Raw genomic sequence first — 23,577 nt, 5'->3', positions numbered from 1 at the left:
TTGTTTTAACAAATTGGTAAGTGGGGCCACAACGGTGGAAAAATTGCAACAAAAATTTCGATAAAACCCAATCATCCCTAGAAAACGCATCACTTCCTTTTTGGTAGTCGGCGAAGGAAACTGGTCAATGGCCAATACTTTAGCCCTAATTGGCCGCACTTGCCCCTGCCCCACCACCTTGCCTAAAAAAACCACAGTGGCCTGGGCAAACTCGCATTTCGCAAGATTCACCGTGAGCGTTGCTGCCACCAACCTCTCAAGCAGCGAACGTATGCGCATCAGATGTATTTCCCAGGTGTCTGCGTAACACACCACGTCGTCTATATAAACTGCACACCCGTCCAACCCCGCAATGACACGATTCATGAGACGTTGGAATGTGCAGGGGGCGTTTCGCAGTCCAAAACTCATACGGGTGTAAGAATACAACCCCGAAGGTGTAATAAATGCAGAAATTTCCTGCGCCCTAGGCGTAAGCGGTACCTGATAATACCCCTTTAATAAATCAAATTTACTTACATATCGAGCACTACCAACCTGATCCACACAATCTTCGATACGTGGTAAAGGAAAGGAATCAGCCTTTGTTACCGCATTCACCTTTCTATAGTCTGTACAAAACCTAAATGTGTTGTCAGATTTTTTAACAAGTAAGCATGGTGATGCCCAGCTCGAATGTGATGGTTTTGCTAAGCCATTATCAAGCAGATATTGCACACTGGCATCCAAGCTTTTTCGTTTGTCCGGAGCAACACGGTAAAATCTCTGTCGAATGGGTTTTGCATCCCCCACGTCAATGTCATGTTCGATAAGATTGGTACAGGTTGGTGTGTCGGAAAATAAAGACGAAAACTCAAAAAGTAAAGATTTTAACTGATCACGTTGTTCCCCATCCAAATGCCCTAAGAGGCTATCCAAGCTAACCAACGTGTCTGAATTGTTTAGCCTAGCCTGCAGGACCGCATCATCCGGATCTCGCACCCCATCCCCAGCTGCCACCTCAAAAGCGTTGGATGCGCCCTCCCCAATAGCCAGTCCAACAGGTCTATAAGCAGTCTTATCACCCACCACCTGCAATGGTGAGGAATAATATGGTTTGAGTAAGTTAACATGAATCCGTTGTGTTTTCCTCCTCCGCTCAGGGGTGGACACCACATAGTTGTTCTCCAATATTTTCCGCACAACAGTATATGGACCAGTATATTTAGCCTCTAATGCAGAACCCGGAATTGGCAGCAACGCAACCACTCGATCACCAGGGCTAAACATTCTTACCTCTGCTTTAAGATCGTACCGTCGCTTCATTTTAGTTTGCGCTTCACATAGATTTGCATTAGCCAACTTCCCAGCCAAGAACAACCTTCGGTGAAAGCCATGCACATAATCGGCCAAATTCCCAGGTATCTCCACGCCACCATCTAAATCACCACTCAACACCGACAGAAAGGTGCGCACTTTGTGCCCAAAAACTAAGTCATTAGGGCTAAACCCCGTGCTCTCCTGTACTACCGCACGGGCCGCCAGTAGTAGCCACGGTAAGCCCTCTTCCCAATCTCTCTTAAGTTCTACACAATAAGCGCGCAACAACGATTTCAATGTGGCATGAAAACGTTCCAGAACCTCCTGGCTCTGGGCGTGATATGCGCTACTTAAATTATGTTTTACTCGCAGTTCTTTTAACGCCGCCGCAAATGTCTTGGACGTAAAATTTGATCCACGATCGCTTTGGATTACTTTTGGTAGACCAAAAATGGATATAAACTGAGACAAAGCCTTCACAATTGATCTTGTGGTTATAGTCCTTAAAGCATATGCCGCAGGGTAACGTGTCGCTTGGCACATCACTGTGAAAAGATAAACACTGCCAGACTTTGACTGTGGCAAAGGGCCCACACAATCAATAACTAGATGTTCAAATGGAATGCCCACGGACTGAATGGGTTGTAGCGGCGCAGGTTTAATTGAAACATTTGGTTTACCTGCAATTTGACAAGCATGGCAACCTTTTACGAAACTCGCTATGTCCCTTTTTATCCGTGGCCAATAGAAATGTTCCAATACATGATTGTAGGTTTTCCTCACACCAAAATGGCCAGACGCTACTCCGTGCACTGCTTTTAACACCAACTCCAGGTATTTCACAGGCATCACCACCTGCAACACCTGATCTGCCACATCATTGTCCGCCCGAGGCGACCACCTGCGCAGCAACAAACCATTTTGGATCAGATAACCATGATCAACATTATCATTGCCCGAGGCCAAAGCAAAATACTTCTCAAGAGTACAATCATTCTTTTGCGCCTCAATTACCTCACTAGGAGATAACGGTGCTGGTAAATCTGGTACAAACACTTTAACTGCACTAGCCTTAGATACATCAGATGGTTTCACTGTCTGAGCACGAGCCATTGCTCGCGTCACCGCGCAGGCAGTGAACACCTCTGGAAAATCTTTAAGACATTTGTCCGGCTCAACTGATGGCATAGCCACTGTTTTAACCACGGGGGACGGACATGACCTCTCCGGCCACACACAACCCCCTGCCAAATTATTTCCGATAATCAGGTCAATATTTTCTACCGGTAGAGTCGGACGTACAGCTATAGTCACCTCTCCATTCACAAACCCCGACTGCAACTGAATTCTATGCAATGGCACTGGAAACGGTTGGAGCCCAATTCCTCGAATCAACACAAAACTCCCAATATCAGACAAAGAGGAGAAAGGCAGGACCGATTGGCAAATGAAACTCTCCGAAGCTCCAGTGTCACGCAATATTTTAACTGGTACCCTATGAGCATCTCCCACCAGTGAAACAAACCCTTCGGTGATAAAAGGAGCGTAATCAGACACTGTGATTTTAGGTTCATCACACAACATGTTAGAATGCTCAGGGTCAGTTTGAGTTCCATTTAACTTAACATTGGTCAACTTTGCAGCGGGAATCGACGAGGCACAGGCAACATCTTTGACATTGCTTACTTTACTCTTATTACGGGCACTCAAGACTGGACATTCCTTTTTCCAATGACCCAATTCAAAACAATAATGGCACTTACTGTCGGCATCACTTTCCCATGTTCTATTACGAGGCGCAATATAAGACCTCCGAGGAAAACCCGCATTAACGCGGACAGGGCGATTTTCCTTGCGATTATCATAACGCGGAGAAAAATCCCGCATATGATTTATATGCGTCAACACATATCCATCAGCGAGGACAGCAGCCTCGGCAGCTGTCTTCACCTTATGTTCGTTTAAATATGTAGCAATCTGTTCGGGCAAAATGTTCTTAAACTGTTCCAAAATAACTAAATCGCACAAGTCATTAAACGAATCAATTCCCTCCGCTGTGCGCCAGCGATTAAAAAAACTACTAAGCTCTCTGGCCACATCAGCGTGAGTTTGTTTTTCCGACTTTCTCCAATTGCGAAAACGTTGTCTATAAGCCTCAGGAATCAGTTCGTAACTTTTTAACACAGCCTCCTTTACTGATTGGTAACTCTTTCTTTCCACAAAAGGCAGTGCCACAAATGCCTCTTGTGCGCGCCCAACTAATACCGTTTGTAAAAGCAAAGTCTTATCTTCATCACTCCAATTCTGGTCGGCAGCAACATTTTCAAACAAAGAGAAAAATATGTCCGGATCTCGTTCGTTGAACTTTGGAAGAAACTTTATCATATTTGCTACACCCGATTTCTGAGTGGAATTTCCACCGGCTCTGCCTTCAGCCACCAGCTTAAGCCTGGTGCGTTCAAGTTCACGAGCCCGCTCCTGTTCATACTCCAAAAAAATCCTCCAACACACTCATTGTACAGACTATTCAATAATATGTACACTATCAACCAAACTAACTAAGTATAGGTTTTCCAATTACTCTTAAACAACCACAAACTAACAATTTTGCAAAGTGGAAAAGCAGTTCAAGCAGCAGAGCAAACTAATCACGGAGCCCTCCCCCTAAACATTTACCCCCCCAACTATACAAACCTATCTTCACACTGAGTCCAAGAATCAGGATAATTTACTCACCAATACCGACAGAGACGTACTGCCCCGACCGAAGCCAATTCAGCCGGTTCTCTACGCCGGTGCCCTGGTCCAGACTCCAGTGACAACACAACCTAAATCCCAGCGCGGAAGCGCTCTAACACGGGGATAACGATAGCTCCAGATGATTAGTCGCCCCACTACGTAAACAGCAATCACACACTACAAACAAAGTGGCTGCACTAAATGCTCCAATCTACTAAATAATGCTACCAACAAGAAAATCAAAACCAACAAGATCAGCGCAGATCTCCCCAAAACAAAACATCCGGCAAAAAAAACGGCATGCTTAAAACTACGCCCACTGGTTTCATTCACAAAATCACACCGATGACGTTGCTACACACCACCCTACGCTGCCATAGCCGACAGTGGGAATCAAAGTAGACTATATGTACCAATATTCGGGATCAAAACTTATCGGACGAGCCCCCATATGTCAAGACCACTTGGCTCAATGTAGAGTTGACATAGGGGAGACCACACTGAATTTAATATTTAATTAGAATGCTGGTTTATTAACGAATGATTTACAAAAGTCAGTAAATGGGAAGCCAAAAAGGAGAACGGGCAAGGAGCGCCGACCGAAGCCAGCCTCTCATCGTCAGGCCGGAATAGCAGAAAGAGAACCCCGAATCCACTAGAAGGCAATGATTTTAAAGACTCTCTCATCGGTCCACCAATTAGCACGGCACGGCCCACCGCAACAGCTCCACCTAAAAGTGACACAGAACAGCAGCAGTAGGCAATTCAGGCTTGATTACCCACACATGGCCAAGCCAGGAAGAGACACACCCAGCACTGCATAGCCAGGCGTGACACACTAGTCCACAGTATATTTAAGCTCCATGCATGTATTTGTAAACATATCTTACATTTTTAAAGGAAAACATTGTCTTTTTCACCATTACTCACTGTGGAACCATTTAAGCCCACCTTATGTGTTTCAATGAGGAATCCCTCTAATTGCAAACTTTGACACATTTCTGAAAGTTAGGGTTAGGCCTAACCCTGTTTAATGATAACATGTCTTTGTACCTTACTAACCGTTTAACCTTACCTTACTTACACACAAATTACACACATTCATTAAAGGAGAACTTGGTAACTTTTTTAACTTAATAAAACTGTCTAGAAATCATTTGGATGGTTAAACAACCTGTTCTGGTGATATTGGTGACTTTCCCCGCTCCCCCCAGCGTTCCCAGGCGGAAAACCAACCTTGCAACTTGGGGACTACCGTCCCGGCAAGATAGAAATTGGAAGTCTCGTGAGAAGCGAGAACGAGAACGAGAACGAGCGCGAAACACGAATTGCTTTACGGCAATTCGACATAAACACACACGCATGTATGATGTATTACCAGATTACCCACCTCAGTAGACATAGCTCCACACGATACAGTTAGCTTGCTCCGATCAAAACAAACGCACATGAGCAGCGGTAGAGAGGGGGAGGAGGCCGCCGCAAGTGAGTTGTTTACGACCGTGTTGTGAAATATACGCCCCCCCACAGCTGTAGGGGGAGCTCGTGGGGAAAACATGCGACAACAAAAGGGAAAATCAGCGAAGAAGTGACTAGAGTTCGCTAGAGTTGCCGAGTTCTCCTTTAAAATGAGATAGAGCCCGTTTTGTCCTAAAGTCCTTTATGTATAACTGGGCATAATTCGGGAGCCAAGCTGAGTTAAGGCTTGAGATTCTAGGCATGTAGAGGTCCCAGAAGGACGCTACATTCCCCACAGTCCTGAGCCCCTGGGACCGTCCAGCTCCGAGATACCGCCACTTCCTGTCCAGCTTTGTCCAGGCAAAACTCGGGACCCAAGCTAGAGTTGGGGCTCTGGACTCCGGGCATGGAGGGGTCACCTAGTGAGCCCCCTATGCCGGGAGTATTGAGCCCTAATTCGGCTTTCTTCCCGAGATATGGCCACTTCCTGTGGAACTTTGATCGGGCATAATTCCAGAGTCAAGCCGACCTAAGGCTGCATACTCCCAGTGTGGGGGGCCCACTAGGAGACCCCCCGACACCCCAGAGTCTGGAGCCCCAACTCGGCTTCCTTCCCGAGATACACCCATTTTAACTTCTACCTTTGACCAGGCATAACTCAGGAGCCAAGCCGACTTAAGGCTCCATACTCTCGGTGTGGGGGGCCCACTAGGAGTCCCCCCTAAGCCCAGAGTATGGAGCCCCAACTCGGCTTGGCTCCCAAGATACACCCGGTCAAACTTCCAGCTTGACTCCAGCTACAACTCCAGTCAAGCCGACTTAAGGCTCCAGACCACCGGCCACTAACACCTACCCATCCCACCCAGGGCTCTAATCAAACATTAGCAAAAGGATTTTTTTTAATACCTCCCTGTCACTGAATAAATACACTGCTCAAAAAAATAAAGGGAACACTTTTTAATCAGAGAATAGCATCAAGTCAGTTAAACTCCTGGGATATTGATCTGGTCAGTTAAGTAACAGAGTGAGTTGGTAATCACTTTCAGCTGCTTTAGTGTTAATGACATTAACAGCAGGTGCACTAGATGGGCAACAGTGAGACAACCCCCAAAACAGGAATGGTTTTACAGGTGGAGGCCACTGACATTTTTTCCCTACTCATCTTTTCGGACTGTTTTTCACCAGTTTTGCATTTGGCTAGGGTCAGTGTCACTACTGGTAGCATGAGGCGATACCTGGACCCTACAGAGGTTGCGCAGGCAGTCCAGCTCCTTCAGGATGGCTCATCAATACGTGCTATTGCCAGAAGGTTTGCTGTGTCTTCCAGCACAGTCTCAAGAGCATGGAGGAGATTCCAGGAAGACAGACAGCTACTCTAGGAGAGCTGGACAGGGCCATAGAAGGTCCTTAACCCATCAGCAGGACCGGTATCTGCTCCTTTGTGCGAGGAGGAACATGATGAGCACTGCCAGAGCCCTACAAAATGACCTCCAGCAGGCCACTGGTGTGAATGTCTCTGACCAAACAATCAGAAACAGACTTCATGAGGGTGGCCTGAGGGCCCGACGTCCTCGAGTGGGCCCTGTGCTCACTGCCCAGCACCAGGGAGCTCGATTGGCATTTCCCATTGAACACCAGAATTGGCAGGTCCGCCACTGGTGCCCTGTGGTTTTCACAAATGAGAGCAGGTTCACCCTGAGCACGTGACAGACAGGAAAGGGTCTGGAGAAGCCGTGGAGAATGTTATGCTGCCTGTAACATCGTTCAGCATGACTGGTTTGGTGGTGGGTCAGTGATGGTCTGGGGAGGCATATCCATGGAGGGATGCACAGACCTCTGCAGGCTAGACAATGGCACCCTGGCTGCCATTAGGTATCGGGATGAAATCCTTGGATCCATTGTCAGACCCTATGCTGGTGCAGTGGGTCCTGGGTTCCTCCTGGTGCACAACAATGCCCGGCCTCATGTGGCGAGAGCATGCAGGCAGTTCCTGGAGGATGAAGGAATGATATCATTGAAGGGCCACCACGCTCACCTGACCTACATCCAATAGAACACCTCTGGGACATTGTGTTTCGGTCCATCTGACATCACCTGGTTGCACCTCAGACTGTCCAGGAGCTCAGTGATGTGCTGGTCCAGATCTGGGAGGAAATACCGCAGGACACCATCCGTCGTATCATTAGGAGCATGCCCCGACGTTGTCAGGCATGCATACAAGCACGTGGGGGCCATACAAACTACTGAGTACCATTCTGAGTTGCTGCAATGAAATTTCAGCAAAATTGACAAGCCTGCTGCATCATTTTTTCACTTAGATTTCCGGGGTGTCTTTGAATTCAATCCTCTGTAGGTCAGCCGCGGCGCTACCATTGGGCCCGGGTGGGCCTGGGCCCACCCATTTTAGGTCCGGGCCCACCCATTTTCTATGGTTTTGTACGTTTCTTCATTCGGATCTATTTGCGATCCATTCCATTCTAAACAAACAACGCAGTTTAGCCTAAATGCTTCGTCCTTGTTACATTATTCATTAAGATAATAATTAATAAATGCACGCATAATTTTCAGTGGACTTGATAAATGTTGCAGATATGTTTTACTATGCATGCACAAACAAATGCCTTTTAACTTAGGTGTGCAAAATTCAGAATAAAATTAATGTGCAGCAATTTGTACAAATAGAGAGTCTGTAGGCCTACTTACTATATGTGTTGTAGCCATCAAGCTCATTTAGTTTCATATTTGTTAAAATATTATAATGTTATTTTTTCATCTAAGTTGATTATGAAAAGTGAACCGCACGAGTATGATAGGATATACAATATCGAGAGACATGGAGCGGGCCAGACATGATTTTGACCACTTAATTAAGTTAGAAAGCCCTTTTTTAAGTGAATTTCGTTTTGTATAAATTGTATCTTAATTTTAATATTTTTTTTATCAACCAATTGCCTGTATTTAATGAAGCAAATAGGAGACAATATAAGAGGCGCGCCCGCGCGGTCACTTGCATTGCTCGTGAACAGGAGCGCATCTCATCCTAACTTAACGAAACTCAGCATATGCCTCACAGACATGAAATCTATCTTAAAGCTTGAAATGTCTTTTTAACAATTTAAAACGAAAAGAAAAAGGCTAGGCCTACTCTCTGATTATGCAATCCATGATGTGCATTTCTCTCTAGGCGCGTTCACGGAGTTGACGATCGACAACTTCATCTTTACAGCTGTTGCTGCTGTTAATAAACTAAAAATAATAGGCCTATAATTTTATTAAACAATACATTAAATGAAATTGTAAAAAAAAAAATTTAAAAGCAACAAAAAATTCCTGTTTAAGTTTTTCTTTTCTTTTTTACCTGTGCTAATTAGGCCTACGCATTAAATTCAGGTAGGCTATGAGTCGCTGTCCTCAGTGCCGCAGAAAAGCGCTGAAACGGAGATGAAGGGAAACCCGTTTTTTTTTTTTTTTTTTTTTGGCTTATTTTAACTGGCCCATCCAGTTTTCTGGAGGCCCACCTACAATCAAAATCCTGGCGCCGCTGCTGCTGTAGGTTGATCATTTTCATTTCCATCAAACGAAGTGGCATCCTTTCGTTCATAACACATTACCCAGTCCATATTAGTATAGATATCCAGCATTATATTTTTCCCCATTGAGATCTGATGTGTTTTCAAAGTGTTCCTTTAATTTTTTTGAGCAGTGTATATTGATGTTTTACTTCTTTAAAATCAATCATTTTTTTATATTTTGTGATGATGATGTGGGCTTATTTGGAACACATGCGGGCTTAAAGGGTGCCAAAGTACCAATTAAGCCCATGCCAGACTTCTGACTTTATTCCTAAATTATCTTAATTTTATATTCTAAAATGTACATCAACTAATTAATACAATTTCAAATGACAGATAAATCTTGCATTTTAACAAATGATTTTTCTTCTTACTGTACATGCTCCTTAATGTAAAATGCAACTCTTTGACATTTCATACCTCAAGAAAAGTATTCCATTACAGTGGATATTAAGTGTCCCAAATTGGATACAAAACATTGCATTGGACATGTGTTCTTGCTATTTAGATGCATGTAACAAAATCTGGTCTGCACTAAATGAACTGGTTTAAAGTGTTAATGTCCAACAATGTCCCAGAAACCACTCACAACACCCAAGCAACCACATAGCAACACCCTGGCATTATAAAGCATTTTCTTCAGGAAAAAAAAAATATGATAGTGTACTGTCACTCAAACAGTTTTCATATGTCATGTGTGATTTCACGACCACACTTACAAGCTTCTTTCCAGGGACTAGGTAATCCACACATGACATATGATAGTGTACTGTCACTCAAACAGTTTTCATATGTCATGTGTGGATTACCTAGTCCCTGGAAAGAAGCTTGTAAGTGTGGTCGTGAAATCACTATTTAAAACCTGCTGTTTCTGAGAGCAACAGACCCCACAGGTGTGCCAAAAATGACAAGCTCCTGCAGTTATTACAGAGATCTAAGCTATGGGCACAGACGGGCAGGGCAGCTGTCCAGCTCAGTCATACAGAGGCATGCTGGGTATGTGCAAATGATCCTGGCTGGTCAGGGGGGCAGAAGAGGATAGGGTTCAGCTGCCTGTACGTCTGTATATGTATTCGCACATTTGTGGGCCTCTGTATATCTAAACCACATGTGCCCCTTTTTATGTCACCTGAGACGACTCACCTGCAAGAGCTTTAATGCGCGAGCGCTCAAAGAGTCTGGCCGAGCTGTTGTCGTTGTCAAGCTCTTCATCAGATAGTTCGAAGCGGGTGTTGATGCGGCTGTACTGCTGAGTGATTTCAGCATTGTCAAAGTCTGTTGTGGAGGTCATAGTTGCCATCGAGATGCTGAGGAATGAGAGGGACCAAACACCTCAGCGTGCCACACGAACACAAGACAGTGGAATGCCAGAGATGGATGATCTGAAAGGAGAAAGAGATGGAGGAGGAGTTTAACTGGACATTTAACTTCAAAAAAGACTTTATAGATATTGCACTGATGACCGTTATATATTTGCATTTCACTATATTATTTAGACATTCAGTACTCGTTCCTAAGGGGCCATTCACACAGAAAACACATTCTGAGACATTAATAGAATGCAAAAGTGCATCCCTGTGAGCACAGCCCCTTGGTGCAAACTTTGATATGAAATTAAAGTATTTGAATATTGGACAAAAATACATAGGTAATGTGTACTTAACGGCTTTAGTGAGGGAAAGAACTACAATCCCTTAAAGCATTGCAAATAGCAATGATGTAGAAATATAAAACTACTTGTTTAAAAATGTTGATTATATCTATATAAACATTATATTTTAAGATATACAAGCAAATATTTAAGTATTTCGGGGAGCATAGAGAGATCGACTCGATTACGTCATTCGCTGTGTTTCAGGGGAGTGGGCAGGGCTAAAGAGCACTTTTGGTGGGGTCTGCTTGTTTCAACTCTGATTGGAGGAATTTTCTGTACAGCATCATGGGTAATGTAGTTTTTCACCACAAATTCCACTGTTAAACACGGTCATTTAAAAATTAAGTTGAAATAATGCAGGCTCATGGCTTCAACAGAAGCAAAAACCATCGATTAACAACCTCGTAGCTCACAGTATGGCTGTCTAAAAAGATTTCTTATAAGTTATCATTTCCCTATGGAGAAAATGAATGTTTTTACTTCTGGAACCCAACTGCTGAGCTCTATTTTGAAAGTTAGAAATTTTTCAAACTTAGAAATATTAAACATTGCGTGCTATTTTTAGGCCACTCTTCAATTTAACAAATTCGTGACACTGATCGTGCGAACTCCTTTAAACCAAAAGGTCAGATGTTCTTGCACAAGATGCTCTTTGAAACATTCTCAAATTATGCTGGAGAACATTGATCATCATTTTTTGTTCATGTCAGCTTGAGCGCAGCTGTCATTTAAACAATAGGGAGACAAACCAAATACAAAGAAATTTTGAAATTGATTTAAAATTCAACTTTTGGTTACACTTTATTTTAAGGTGACGTAGTTGCATTGTCCTTACTCAAATAAGTACTGAGTAAAATGAATTAACTACATGTACATGTACTTACTATAGAGTTTGGTTTACTGTAGGGTTAGTTGTAATCATGCATAATTTACTGTTATTACTATAGTAAGTACATGTAGTAACGTGTAACTACTTTACCTTAAAATAAAGTGTAACCCAACTTTTTACTTAAATTGTTATATTGATAATAAAATTTGTAATGAATAAATATTTTAATTAGAAAGATACAAAATATAAACTAGAAAAGATCTCAAACATCATGTTCGCCGTTTTCAACAATACTTTTGCAATAATCAGATATTAAATGCATAAATGTAGGTACATAAATGTAAAAGATACCCATGATGCACGTATGAGCAAATTTGTGTTTTTTTCATTGTCAATCCTCTTATATCCTTTCCTGAATCTGTGCTTGTCCCCATCTATAAAGTGACAAAATAATACATAATAAAACTAATAAATGTATTCCTGTTTCCCTTATAGATTGTTTCCCTATACCCTCAGGATTCCAAAGGGCGCCATTTTCAGCACATGTCTTCTAACCGTCAGTCGTAATGAGGGTGTGTATTTGCGCGTGCTACTGTGGAATGGCGGGTGAAGGTTAGCTGCTAAGATAGTTCTATCTTTGTGAGGCATGTTGCTCATGTGTAGTCTTATCGCCCTGAACGCGGGGCTGGGCAACCCCTCTGAGCAAGAGAATGCGAAGAGCACCCTTCACAAATTTTCCTACTTCGTCATACACTACGTGATTAGATATTTGCTTGCGTTTTTCCTTGCAATAACATTTTCTCTCTTTTCTTTTATTTTAGTTTTTACGCCTAATGACATCTGGCCAATGGCTATTAGATGTATCTATTAGATGTAGATCTATTTCATTGGGGACTACCAATGAAAACTAGCCTTTGGACTAATTTGGGTACATTTACATTAATGAATGTTGATTAATGTACACTGTCCTTTTTTGAAATAATAAAAAATATATATAATTGGGGGGAAAATGCTTAGCTAAACATTAGCAGTGAACTGCTTCAGACAATCCAAAGCTTCTGCTCTAGTTGGCTCCAAATATCTAGGCCATTAAAAAGCACTGTACCGAATGAAATTCACCTACTGTAATGTTACTGTTTCTAGTAGGTCATCAGGGTTAGTGTACTGACACAGTGCTAGGGGTGGAGATGTCAATTATAAATATATAATCAAAAATCTATGACAATCAACAGACAGATAAAGAAACTGAGGAAAGAGAAGAATCTAACAGGTCTCAGAAAGAAGGATGATGGTGGTTCTCTCTCTCTATCAGTCCAACGCAGGGGGGATGTTATCAGAGAACTATTCTCCACCCACCAGCGGGAAACCCGTTATCACAAGAGACACAACTTTGCTGCTCTCTCTGCGTACGGTGTCTCTGCAATGTGCTCACATGCACACATACAGTTTATGACAAAGTTTCCACTATCTTAACTGAAAGAGAGAGACAGAAGGGACAGCTTTATAGGACTGCTTCACATAAAAAAGAAAATCATGTCATTGGCATTCCAAACCTGTATGACTTTCTTCCTTCAATAGAACACAAAAGCAGAAATTCTAAACAATATAAATGCTGCTCTTTTTCCATATGATGTACACGTATAGTGACCCGGCACTGTCAAGCTGCATATGTCAGAAAGCACCATAAAAGTATGATTTGCTTTATATGATAGCTTTGTGTGAGTAACAGATTGAAGTTTAAGTTGTTGTTCACTTAAAAACGTACCCTCTGCAGAAGCTCCTATAGGGATAGTTCACTTTTTGATTACCAACATTCTTTAAAATATCTTCGTTTGTGTTCAACATAAGATAGAAACTCATACAGGTTTGGAACTTGAGGGCGAATTTTTGGGTGAATTATCCTTTTAAATCTCATTTGCATTTGCACATACTTTACTTTATTCATTTCTGGGTGACCTTTAAATTATTATACATCTATATGCTAGAGAATTGGATACATTTTAATATTTAGGTCATTAAAATAACAGTATATGGCAATAACTGTAAAATAAAAATTTAAATTTCTAGCTAATGATATGATATCCATCACTGACATGATAATGTCACAGTGTGTTTTCGCTCAAATTCTGCATCCAAAGCTGAAAGGGTGTCAGGAAGCCAACACAGCAGGGTATTTCATGCATGTGTGAGGGAGAGGCCGCAAGGTGTGGTGCGAATCATGACGCACCCTGTGTACCATGTTACTTTAGGAACAGCTGAACCCATGGCGCTATGGCACCAGAGTATTCTTTGTTTTAATTAGATTACGGAAAGTAAATTGTGGGTACATACACCAACTTAAAGAAATAAGTTTCCAACAACTAATATTCTGTCATGTATGCCATTCCAAACCCGTACGACCTTCTTTCTACTGTAAAACACAGAGATGTTTTAAAGAATGTTCACTCTGCTCTTTTCCATACCACAATGAAACGAAAACAAAGTGAATGAACTATTCCTTTAAAGGTGCAGTAAGTTAAGCACAACAGTGATCTTCAGGCAAGCAGAACAGACAGCATAATGCAAAACTATTCCTGAAATGAACTTTATGGTCATATAGTGAAGTTATGAGCAGTAAGTAATGGTGTTTACATCATGGCAGTTCTCCCTATAAGGTGAAGTTGAAACAAAGATGTAGTGACAGCTGTTTTTCTTTCGCTAATATTGAGAAACTGCTTTCTTTTGTTTATTCAATGAGAAACAAAGAGCAGGCAAAAGTTGGAAAATTGTAGCTGGTTTTAGCAGCCCAAACTGGTAATTCACTGGTTGACCAGTCATTATGTTTCAAAATCTAGCTTGACTTAAACTTATATGACAAGCTGGTTTGTTGCTGGTCCAGTGTGGTTACCAGCTTGGACCTAGGAGGACAAAAGAGTTGCTCACAGTTTTGATCATGTAAAAGAAAGCAAAGTATGAGAGATGAATGTTGTAATAGAATTGAACTTTCATAAGACAAAAGTTCTCAAAGCAGTTCTGACATTTTTGCATCGTTTTGTATTCAGTATGTTTTCTCCTGCTCACACATTGTTCAGTGCACAACAGGTTGCTGCTCTTCCCATAAGACTGCGATACTTTCACAAACAATAATCAGACCTGTCAGTGGGATATTAAACATGTTTTTATATAAAATTTAATTCAAACAAAGCAAGAAACAAACAGCGAAATACGCCTAATAGGCTATCGAATGACATTGGGAATCCTAACCTGAAGACAGAAGCTCTAGTATAGGCTACACAGTTTGACATGTAACAAACTTACCGATACAAATGAAAAACAATCCGGGAGAATGACACGCTTCTTTATCGATGTCTTTGTAACAAAAGTCCGTTATTTGAAGGGCAATAATAATCCCATGAGAGGCGGTGAGGTGTAGGTCACGGTGGGGAGCTGCTGAAGGGGCAGGGAGCGCGCGCGGGGTCGCTCATTCTCCTCAGCGCTTGTCTGACCCTCCCAAAGAGTTATAAATAAAGTAGAGGAGCGGAGGAGCGCTCGCTGCCTGAGAGCAGGGCACGCGCATTCCTGTCAAGAGTCGCTGACTTTAAATGGCGTTCCCCACCCTTATTCTGCCCGCCTCTATCACAAGCCCAGCATAAATATAAAACCGCAAAACTGTAGCCTACTACGACGAATCAATAGCGAATAGTGCCGATAAGGACATGCTACCTAAATGCACTTTCTTTAAGGATTATTTTACATGGTGAACACTTGTTGCTCGTTTGTGCTTTTCTAGTCCTTCTTAAATGTTCTATTAAAAAACAAAACTACACTTGAACAATAAAATATTTGCTAGGCTACTATACAGTTCACTTAGGCTAGCTGTATCTATAATGTGTAATGGCAGAGTAGTTAAAGGCACATTTGTGGCCTTATTTTTGGGAAAGGACAGCAGAAAGCGGGGGTAGAGGGGGAATGGGATCGGTGAATGACCCAGGCTAGATCCAAACCACAGTTCCCATGTTGTGCTGAATTCTGTGACCCACCAAATTATCTCACCCTAGTAGGCCTGCGCTGTATCGAGCTCATCCGACCTACTCCTAATCCCAATCCTATCCCAACCATTACTACAGCACCTAGGGACACAGAATTCGACACTACTGATATGATTAGACAATCAGCCCTTAATCAGCACTAAATAACTAACAGACATTTTATTGAAAAAGATTAAATTATTCTTACCTCATCACCTCATTATCTTTTTAAATATGTTTTTTGGTTAGGATTTATGTTGACAGATCACCACCAGAGGTCATCTTCACCCCACTAATGGCCTAAGAAATCATCTGCGTTTACTGCTTCATTCAAGTAGCCTAACAAGAAGCGAGCACAGTAATTCCAGTAGTCAATAAAAATCCAGAAAGATCTGAGCAACTTAATTTACAGTTATAAATGTAGTGTCGTGATTTCGTAACAGCAAATATCCTGAGGTCATCTTCTTAACTCGGGATCATACATTAAAAATACGGAATATATAATTACTGATAAATGTAGGCTACTATAAACTAATAAACATTTAAACTATAAATAACTATCTGTGAACAGCAGAAGAAGAAAAAAACTTTCAACTGAAAGTGAACATTTATGCAGATTTTAAAAAAAATATATTTCGTTTGAAAACATTTAAAAAAATATTGATGTTTTGTTAGGAAATAGGCTAATATGTGGGTTTCTTACATTTGGATTGTTTTTGAGCAGTCATGAGTTAAAATCAAATAAAATCAAAGGAATTTAATGCTGGTAATCCTCAGATTACATGTTCTAATAAATGTAGTAATAACATGGTAGTAACACAGTAACATTCAAAACGTTAACATGTTTCCACATTCACTCATTAATGATAATTTATTGATTAGATACAATATCGTTTTAGTTGAAAAGTGTTTTATAAGATTATGTTCCACCAGGTTCAAATAGACCAGAGTGTAAAAAAATCTGATTTTAAATGCATTATGAAGCTTTGTAATAACTTCTGATTTCCAAAACCATTAAAGCTTTATTAATATTTTACACACACACACAATATATATATATATATATATATATATATATATATATATATATATATATATATATATATATATATATATATATATATATATATACACACACACATGTAAACAACCCATTTTATAGTTCATATGTTAACTACATAAAGTAATTTAAACAAAAAAATATTTTTTTTTGTTCTCTGATGTGGTTTTAACCTTGCACTCAAGTACTTGTTCACTGACTTATCACTTATTATTCAAGTGAGATCCTTTTAAATACTAAAATAAAGACAGAAAACAAGAAACTTGTATAAAAAATGCCAAATGTATTTAATAAAAATATGTTCTGGTTCATAAATTAAGACATTAAGATTTTGGAAGCTCTTGCAAAGAAAAAAGTCATAATGAAGAGACCATTTTCAAACATAAAAACATATAATAATAACACATAACATATCAAATGATAAATTATTTTACATTTAGATATAGTAGATTACATATTATAGAAGGCCTTTACAGTATATTAAAACAATGTGATTATAATAAAAAAATATCCTTCATTTATAGGGTATACTTTTTGAATGTTTCAGTGGCAACATAATTCTTCAGATCAGCTGTCTATGTTACAAATAAAACCACTGGTCTTGTAACATTCTACAGTGCTTGAGCAAAGGCTCTCTTGATTACCATGTCAAACTGTAATGGCTTGCAAATCTAGATGTGTGTATAATTTATATAGCTGAAGCCACTGTAGAGCATAACTCATATTAAAAATTATTAACATTTGATTGCATTTCATTAAACAAGAAACTTAAAAGAACATTTTGCATACACATTTCTAAAAAAATAAAATAAAATGACAATACTGAAAGTATCAATATCAACAATTGCTTTGCAGTCAATAAGTTTTATGACAGTCAATCTATTCTATCTCAGCTGATATAGAACTTGTCATAAATTCTGTGTTGGCAATTACACAGAAATTTTGCACAAACAGAAAAACAAAATTATGCTACACGCAACAAATACTCCACAAAAATGACGTGTATGGAAGGCACTGTACTGCATATTACAGAAAAGATTTTAAAAAAAACGTCTCTACAGCTGATGAAGTAGCTTAAGACAATGCAATGCATTAAAGGAATACTGTAATACAGTGGATTGTTTAGATATGAATATCCCTTCAATAAGCCAAGCTATGTTTAGTGTAATCAATATATAGTGATAATCGTGATAAAGTGATAAATATGTACATAAATGAAAACAAAAATAGCTTTGGGTCTTTACATTGATCAAAGTATTACAACATTTTTTTTAGAATAAACAATACTTTGGCACATAGGGGCACCACAAACATATTCATAATAACAAAAAAATAAAGAAAATATTTTAAGTGGCAAGATAAATTTGTTACACAAAATATTCATACCATCAGTGCTATGTGAAAAAGAATCAAGTAAAGAGCAAGAACACGAGGTGCAAATCTTAGCAAAAACCTTCAGGCTTTTAGTGTAAGTGCTTGTTGCTACATGTGTAACCTGATTTGTCACAAAGAAAAGAAAGAATCAAGGTCTGCTATGACAGCTGCTTGCTTCCTAGATACTGCATTCAGCAGTCTAGCAGCCAAGGACGGGCTTCCCAAATCTACCTATAGGGAACGATTGACAATTGATTATTTACCATCTCAGGTAACGTCATAGTTAAACGGATAGTTCACCCAAAAATGTCATAATTACTCACTCTTTAAGTTGTTCCATACCTGATGAGTTTCTTTCTTCTGCTGAATACAAAAGAAGATATTTTGAAGAATGTCGGTAATCAAACAGTTCCCATTGACCCATTGAAAAAAAGACCATGGAAGTCAGTGGGGTCCATCAACTGTTTGGTTACTGACATTCTTCAAAATATCTTATATTGTGTTCAGCAGAAGAAACAAACTCATACAGGGTTGGAACAACTTGAGGGTGAATGAATGATGACAGAATTTTCATTTTTGGGTGAACTATTCCTTTAAGCAAGCATAATGCTAATGTAAATGCTTACAAGGGTAAACAAGCTTACTTGTAACAAGTAGATGACCGTGACAACCTCTCGACCATTGCGCTGGCTGGGTTGAAGGATCCACGCGCTCGGTAGCATCTCACCACGGATAGTATCCACACTGGGACGTGGCAGTGTCTCCTCAAATACAGACTGCATGGCCAGCACCCACATATCATCCTAAAGAAAAAAAGATGTATCAAAATGAATGTGTGATTAAGGTAAGGTACTTTTGGATAAAGCCATTCACAGAAAAGAGTGTACAGAACACCTGTTTAGATTCTGTACTGAGGCAGCAGAAGTCCCGCGGCTGTTTCAGCTGGCAGTTGGATATGTCCATCAACAAATAGACTGATTGGAGAGAAAGACAGAGACAAAGCAATACAATCAGAGTACATTTTTGCTTTTGCCTGCATTTGAAGGCAAGTTATAATCGTTACCTCTCTTACCTATTAAGCCTGCTGTTCACTGTACGATTTTTCAATGAGATAATGTAATGACAGATTGTGTACAATGTGATCTCAAAGACATAGACAAGACAGATTGTGCAATGTGTACAGTGTTTCATGTCAGACTATATAATGAATTGTAGCCAAGACATCTAGCCATGATTAGCCAGCATTAGACTAGCCAGCGTTGACGAACCTGTCACACAAACAGCATGTCTTTTGGTAATATTGGTAAAAATCTTAAAAATCATCACTGCTTTGGCTCTCAGGGCCCAATGACTATTTTAAGTGTTTAGGATTTTGTCTTTTACAAAGTACAACGGCTCAGACACAACTCACAGGTATTGTATCGCACACAGGCCGAACCATTCTGTACTTGTGTTCTCAAGCTGAAGACGACAGTTGAATCTAATCACCATACAGACAAAATTTCACTTTAAGAATGAACAAAGTGGCATTGGTTTGAAGTTCGCTGTCAGCACAACAGAAAACACTGCAATCCATAGAAAACAATATGTTCGAAATTCATCAGTCCTATTGGTTCTTCAGTGCACACGAGCTGTAGGAGCTGTCACAATGTAGGAGTGTGATTCAAATTTTCTGACTCTGCCAGAACTTCGTCACCATCTAGATTCATCAACCACATGTCATACTAGGTCAGTGGCATTCAGTTAAAGTTCCAAGAGTCTATACATTTCCTTGCCAGCGGAGGTCCAAAACTTTTTTGGAAAAGTTATACATTTCCATCAGGGCAGCCGTTGTACTTTGTAAAAGACAAAATCCTAAACACTTAAAATAGTCATTGGGCCCTGAGAGCCAAAGCAGTGATGATTTTTAAGATTTTTACCAATATTACCAAAAGAAGTAAATATTTCTCCCAACTGGACATGAATATAAAAAGGTGAGATCAGATGTTTTATCAGGCTATTATTATTATTTTATATTTATTTATTTTTATATTCATTTTTTACATTTAGACACTCACGTGTATGGCACATAGAAGGCCTCGGGATGTGAGAAAACACTGGGGTTTACCTCTTAAAAAAAGTATGGACCATTTTTATATTTATCCTAAAGTAATAAACTACTAAAAACAAACAATGTACATAATCTAATAATCAAAGCTCTCATCATGAGCGCAAAACAAAGTTAACTAGTAATTTCATAGTTTTTTGTCTTCCCTTGCCATCTCTAAATAATTTTCCAAATTATAACACTGTTTAATATGAAATGCTCTTAATATGCAAATGAATAAAGCTAAATGTATGGGGGGAAAAAACATATAAAGATGCCACACGTTAACTTGTCACAAACCTGGTTAAGTTAAATGGTCGGAGTCATCTGTATGACAGATAAAAATAATTTATACATGTTCATTTTCTGCAGCATTTTAGCAAAAGTATCTATTTAGCTGTGCACCATGTTTCTGCTATTGTTAAAATATCAGTGTCATCTGCAGAAGCAACACGCACGAAGCAGAAAGGGCTTGAATGAAGCGCGTATGGCTCTAGATAAAAATATTAGAGGATGTAGCACCGAAAGGTCATCACATTAAACGACCTTGAGCACTTGTGGTGTGTACCGCTCCGTTGTTATGAGACACTGTTCACTTTAAACTGTAGAACTTGTAAAAAGCAACAGTTATGTCCCGTGGTCTGAATGGAAACTCCAAGCCGGAGTCCGGAACCGGTTCGCTATTTGAATACCACTGCACTAGGTGATCAAATACTCACGAGTTTACCCTAGGACAACAGAAATCCTTTACAATCCCAGAAATTTGTCTCAGATGGCAAAATCGTACAGTGTACACTGGTATTTACCTAGTTGTGTGCATTCATCCAGTGGTCGTGTCCAGGCAGATTTAATAGACTCGTGGTAGAGGTGAGTCTTTGAATGATCTCGAATAATACACCAAAGACTGGCCAAAGGTCTCTCCAGCTCTACTGCTCCAAGAAACCCATGAGCTGAAGGTTTGGAAGTAGCCTTGTGAAAGACTTGAACACCTCTCTCCACGCCTTGATGCCTGGTGAGAAATGAAACTTGAGGACGGAATCCATGTAAAAGATTTATACATGCACAAAATGCATATTAGTGTACCTCCAGCCAGAAGCTGCTTTCCCAGCCAGCAAATTCCTCGCATTACCTCCAGAGGCCAAATATACCTAAAAAAGACAAGTAAGTCCATGAAGTATTTCACATTGACATGCTCTTGCATATTTTGAAACTTATGTTGTTGCAAATTTACTGCAAATTTATTTTGATACTTAAGTAAGTTGGAGTAGCATACTTCAGAGATAGCACTGGCAAGAGTGCAGTCTGCGATATCCTGATATGAAGTTGATATAGACGAGGGAGAGCCAAAGGAGAGAGTGCGTTGTCGAGCAAAGGGAGGAGATGATGGAGTGGAGGAAGACTCGGGCTCATATCCAGTGACCGATGTCTCCAGGCTGACATCTAGAGATAATAGTGGATCTGATTAATTAAGTGAATTCGAAGCATAGCCCCTGGGTTTCCAATTGTTTATGGGTTATTGCTCACCCTGGACTGACAGCCATCTACGCTGAGCTTTTGAAGTCTGCAACGGGATCATAGGAGGTCGAGTCCTTGCTTTGAATTCTGAGGCTCCATTTACCTGAAGAATGAGGTGAAGAGCTTGAAAAATAGCTTTCTAAATTAAAATAACACTTAAACACACTTTTTAGTGTGGTGCCTACCTGTATTAATGGTGAGGTAATGTCTTTCAGAATGGCAGCATTGCTGCTGTTATACCCTGAAGTGGGCCCTGAGGAAAGACTCAGGTTTGAACCACTACATAAAGTACTGTTACTAATGCGTGTGCGAAACAGCAGGTCATCCTACGCAAGACACAGGGAGAAAAGGACAGAAAATATTAAACGATTTCTAAATAAGAAAAGGGCAGCAATACTTTATAAGAATTAAGAATGATCAAGTGCCACTGACCTTAACTGCCTGCGAGACAGCTTGCTGCTGTATGCGTCTCTTCTCCTGTTCGGCCCTCTCACGGAGTCGATCTCGTGCACGGGCAATCTCTACTCTTGCCTCCTCGCGGGCTCGGCTGTAGTCACGCAATAGAAGCTCAATATCAGATGGACACTGACCCTCCCGCCTTGGTGGATCAGGAACTCTGGGGAAGAACATCTGGTTTAGTATATAGAATTGTAGAATATTATCTTTTGTTTAATGCATTTCCAAATCACCTGCTGGTTTCGACAATCTCTTGTCTGAGCTGCTGCAGATATTCCTGACGTCTGCTAGGCAGGCCTGCAATTCTTTGAGATTGCTCCTTCTCAGAATTTATAGGGATCCGATGCTTACTGGGACTGAGACTCCGAGCACGACGACACATCTGGAGACGGGCTTCTCTCTCTTTTCTCAAACTTTCAATGCTCTTCCTATGCCTTATGACAGAATAGAATTCCATTCATAACAAGCTCTGTAAACTAAGGGTGCTTTCACACTAGGTTCAGTTGCTTAGTTGGTCCGAACCAGAGTTTGATTGTTCCTCTCTCCCCCTGACCCACTGGATTGTGTTCACACTGTATTTTTGTTTTGTTTTGTTGTGTTGCTAATTAATGACTACACAGGAGGAGACGGCAAAATGCATAGCGTTTGCTCATCTCAGTTTTGTACTTTGATTTTAGGGAAAAATAGGGTCTTATTGGAGACGTCAAATAGATTTCTTAGGCGCGCCAAAAAACACCACAGACACAGTTCAGTCAACATGGGAATATCTCACAGTAAAACAAGCAGCTGTGCAAAATATGATACACCGGTGATTTGCCAGATGAGAAGTTTATCTATGTATAATCTTTTTACTCTTTTAATTATTTTATAACTGTATCCACTGTGCATCTGACTGATTGCGCTGTATTCCTCCTTTCGATTCTAAACTGAACTCAAGTGGCACTGAGAATAAATTATGAACATAAATTACTTAATTGGGGAAACTGAGAGATGAAACCATGCTGATGACCTGGGTCTGTGGTGGAGTAGTGAGTTTGACGTGTAATTAAACTCGAGGTTCTGTGGGGTGCGGACTGGATCGATTCCATTCATAGAGGGAAAAATCTGGGTCTATTAGAGACGTCCAATAGATTTCTTAGGCGCCGAAAGAACACCACAGTCACAGTTTAATCACCATGGGAAAATCTCAGAGTATAACTGGGAGCTGTGATGCACCGGTGTTTTGCCAGATGAGAAGTTTATCTATGTATCATATTTTTACTCTTTTAATTCCTTTTACAACTGTTTTAATTTTCCTTGCTTTTATTTTGTGATTATTTTAATTCCTTTCTGTGTAAAGCACTTTGAATTACCATAGTGTATGAAATGTGCTATATAAATAAACTTGTCTTGCCTTGCCTTTTGAACATTTGATTTTGTTTTTCAAAGCATCAACACAGAGAGGTACTTACATCTATCTGCAAATGTATTGCACAAGTTGTAAAAAATTCACATTCTGCTGGAGTCATTCACATCATCCAAACAAACC

General features: G+C 40.3%; 2 protein-coding genes across 2 annotated transcripts in view; both read right to left on the bottom strand.

The window, feature by feature from the left end:
- sptb (spectrin, beta, erythrocytic) overlaps positions 1-15,139 on the bottom strand; it is a 38,362-nt gene extending 23,223 nt beyond the window's left edge. The window contains exons 1-2 of the mRNA XM_079853425.1: positions 14,849-15,139; positions 10,212-10,450 (exon numbers count right to left, since the gene is read on the bottom strand). Of these exons, the coding sequence (XP_079709551.1) occupies positions 10,212-10,368 (157 nt within the window). The 5' untranslated portion in view covers positions 10,369-10,450; positions 14,849-15,139. The remainder of the gene's footprint in view (positions 1-10,211; positions 10,451-14,848) is intronic.
- Positions 15,140-16,878: 1,739 nt separating this feature from the next.
- stard9 (StAR-related lipid transfer (START) domain containing 9) overlaps positions 16,879-23,577 on the bottom strand; it is a 47,126-nt gene continuing 40,427 nt past the window's right edge. Inside the window, exons 23-32 of the mRNA XM_079852964.1 lie at positions 22,283-22,483; positions 22,026-22,209; positions 21,779-21,919; positions 21,603-21,696; positions 21,352-21,518; positions 21,162-21,226; positions 20,885-21,087; positions 18,887-18,966; positions 18,637-18,795; positions 16,879-18,223 (exon numbers count right to left, since the gene is read on the bottom strand). Of these exons, the coding sequence (XP_079709090.1) occupies positions 18,122-18,223; positions 18,637-18,795; positions 18,887-18,966; positions 20,885-21,087; positions 21,162-21,226; positions 21,352-21,518; positions 21,603-21,696; positions 21,779-21,919; positions 22,026-22,209; positions 22,283-22,483 (1,396 nt within the window). The 3' untranslated portion in view covers positions 16,879-18,121. The remainder of the gene's footprint in view (positions 18,224-18,636; positions 18,796-18,886; positions 18,967-20,884; positions 21,088-21,161; positions 21,227-21,351; positions 21,519-21,602; positions 21,697-21,778; positions 21,920-22,025; positions 22,210-22,282; positions 22,484-23,577) is intronic.

Source organism: Squalius cephalus, assembly GCF_949319135.1.
Source record: "Squalius cephalus genome assembly, chromosome: 20".
Lineage (NCBI taxonomy): Eukaryota > Metazoa > Chordata > Actinopteri > Cypriniformes > Leuciscidae > Squalius > Squalius cephalus.
This window is presented reverse-complemented; position numbering and strand designations above follow the sequence as displayed.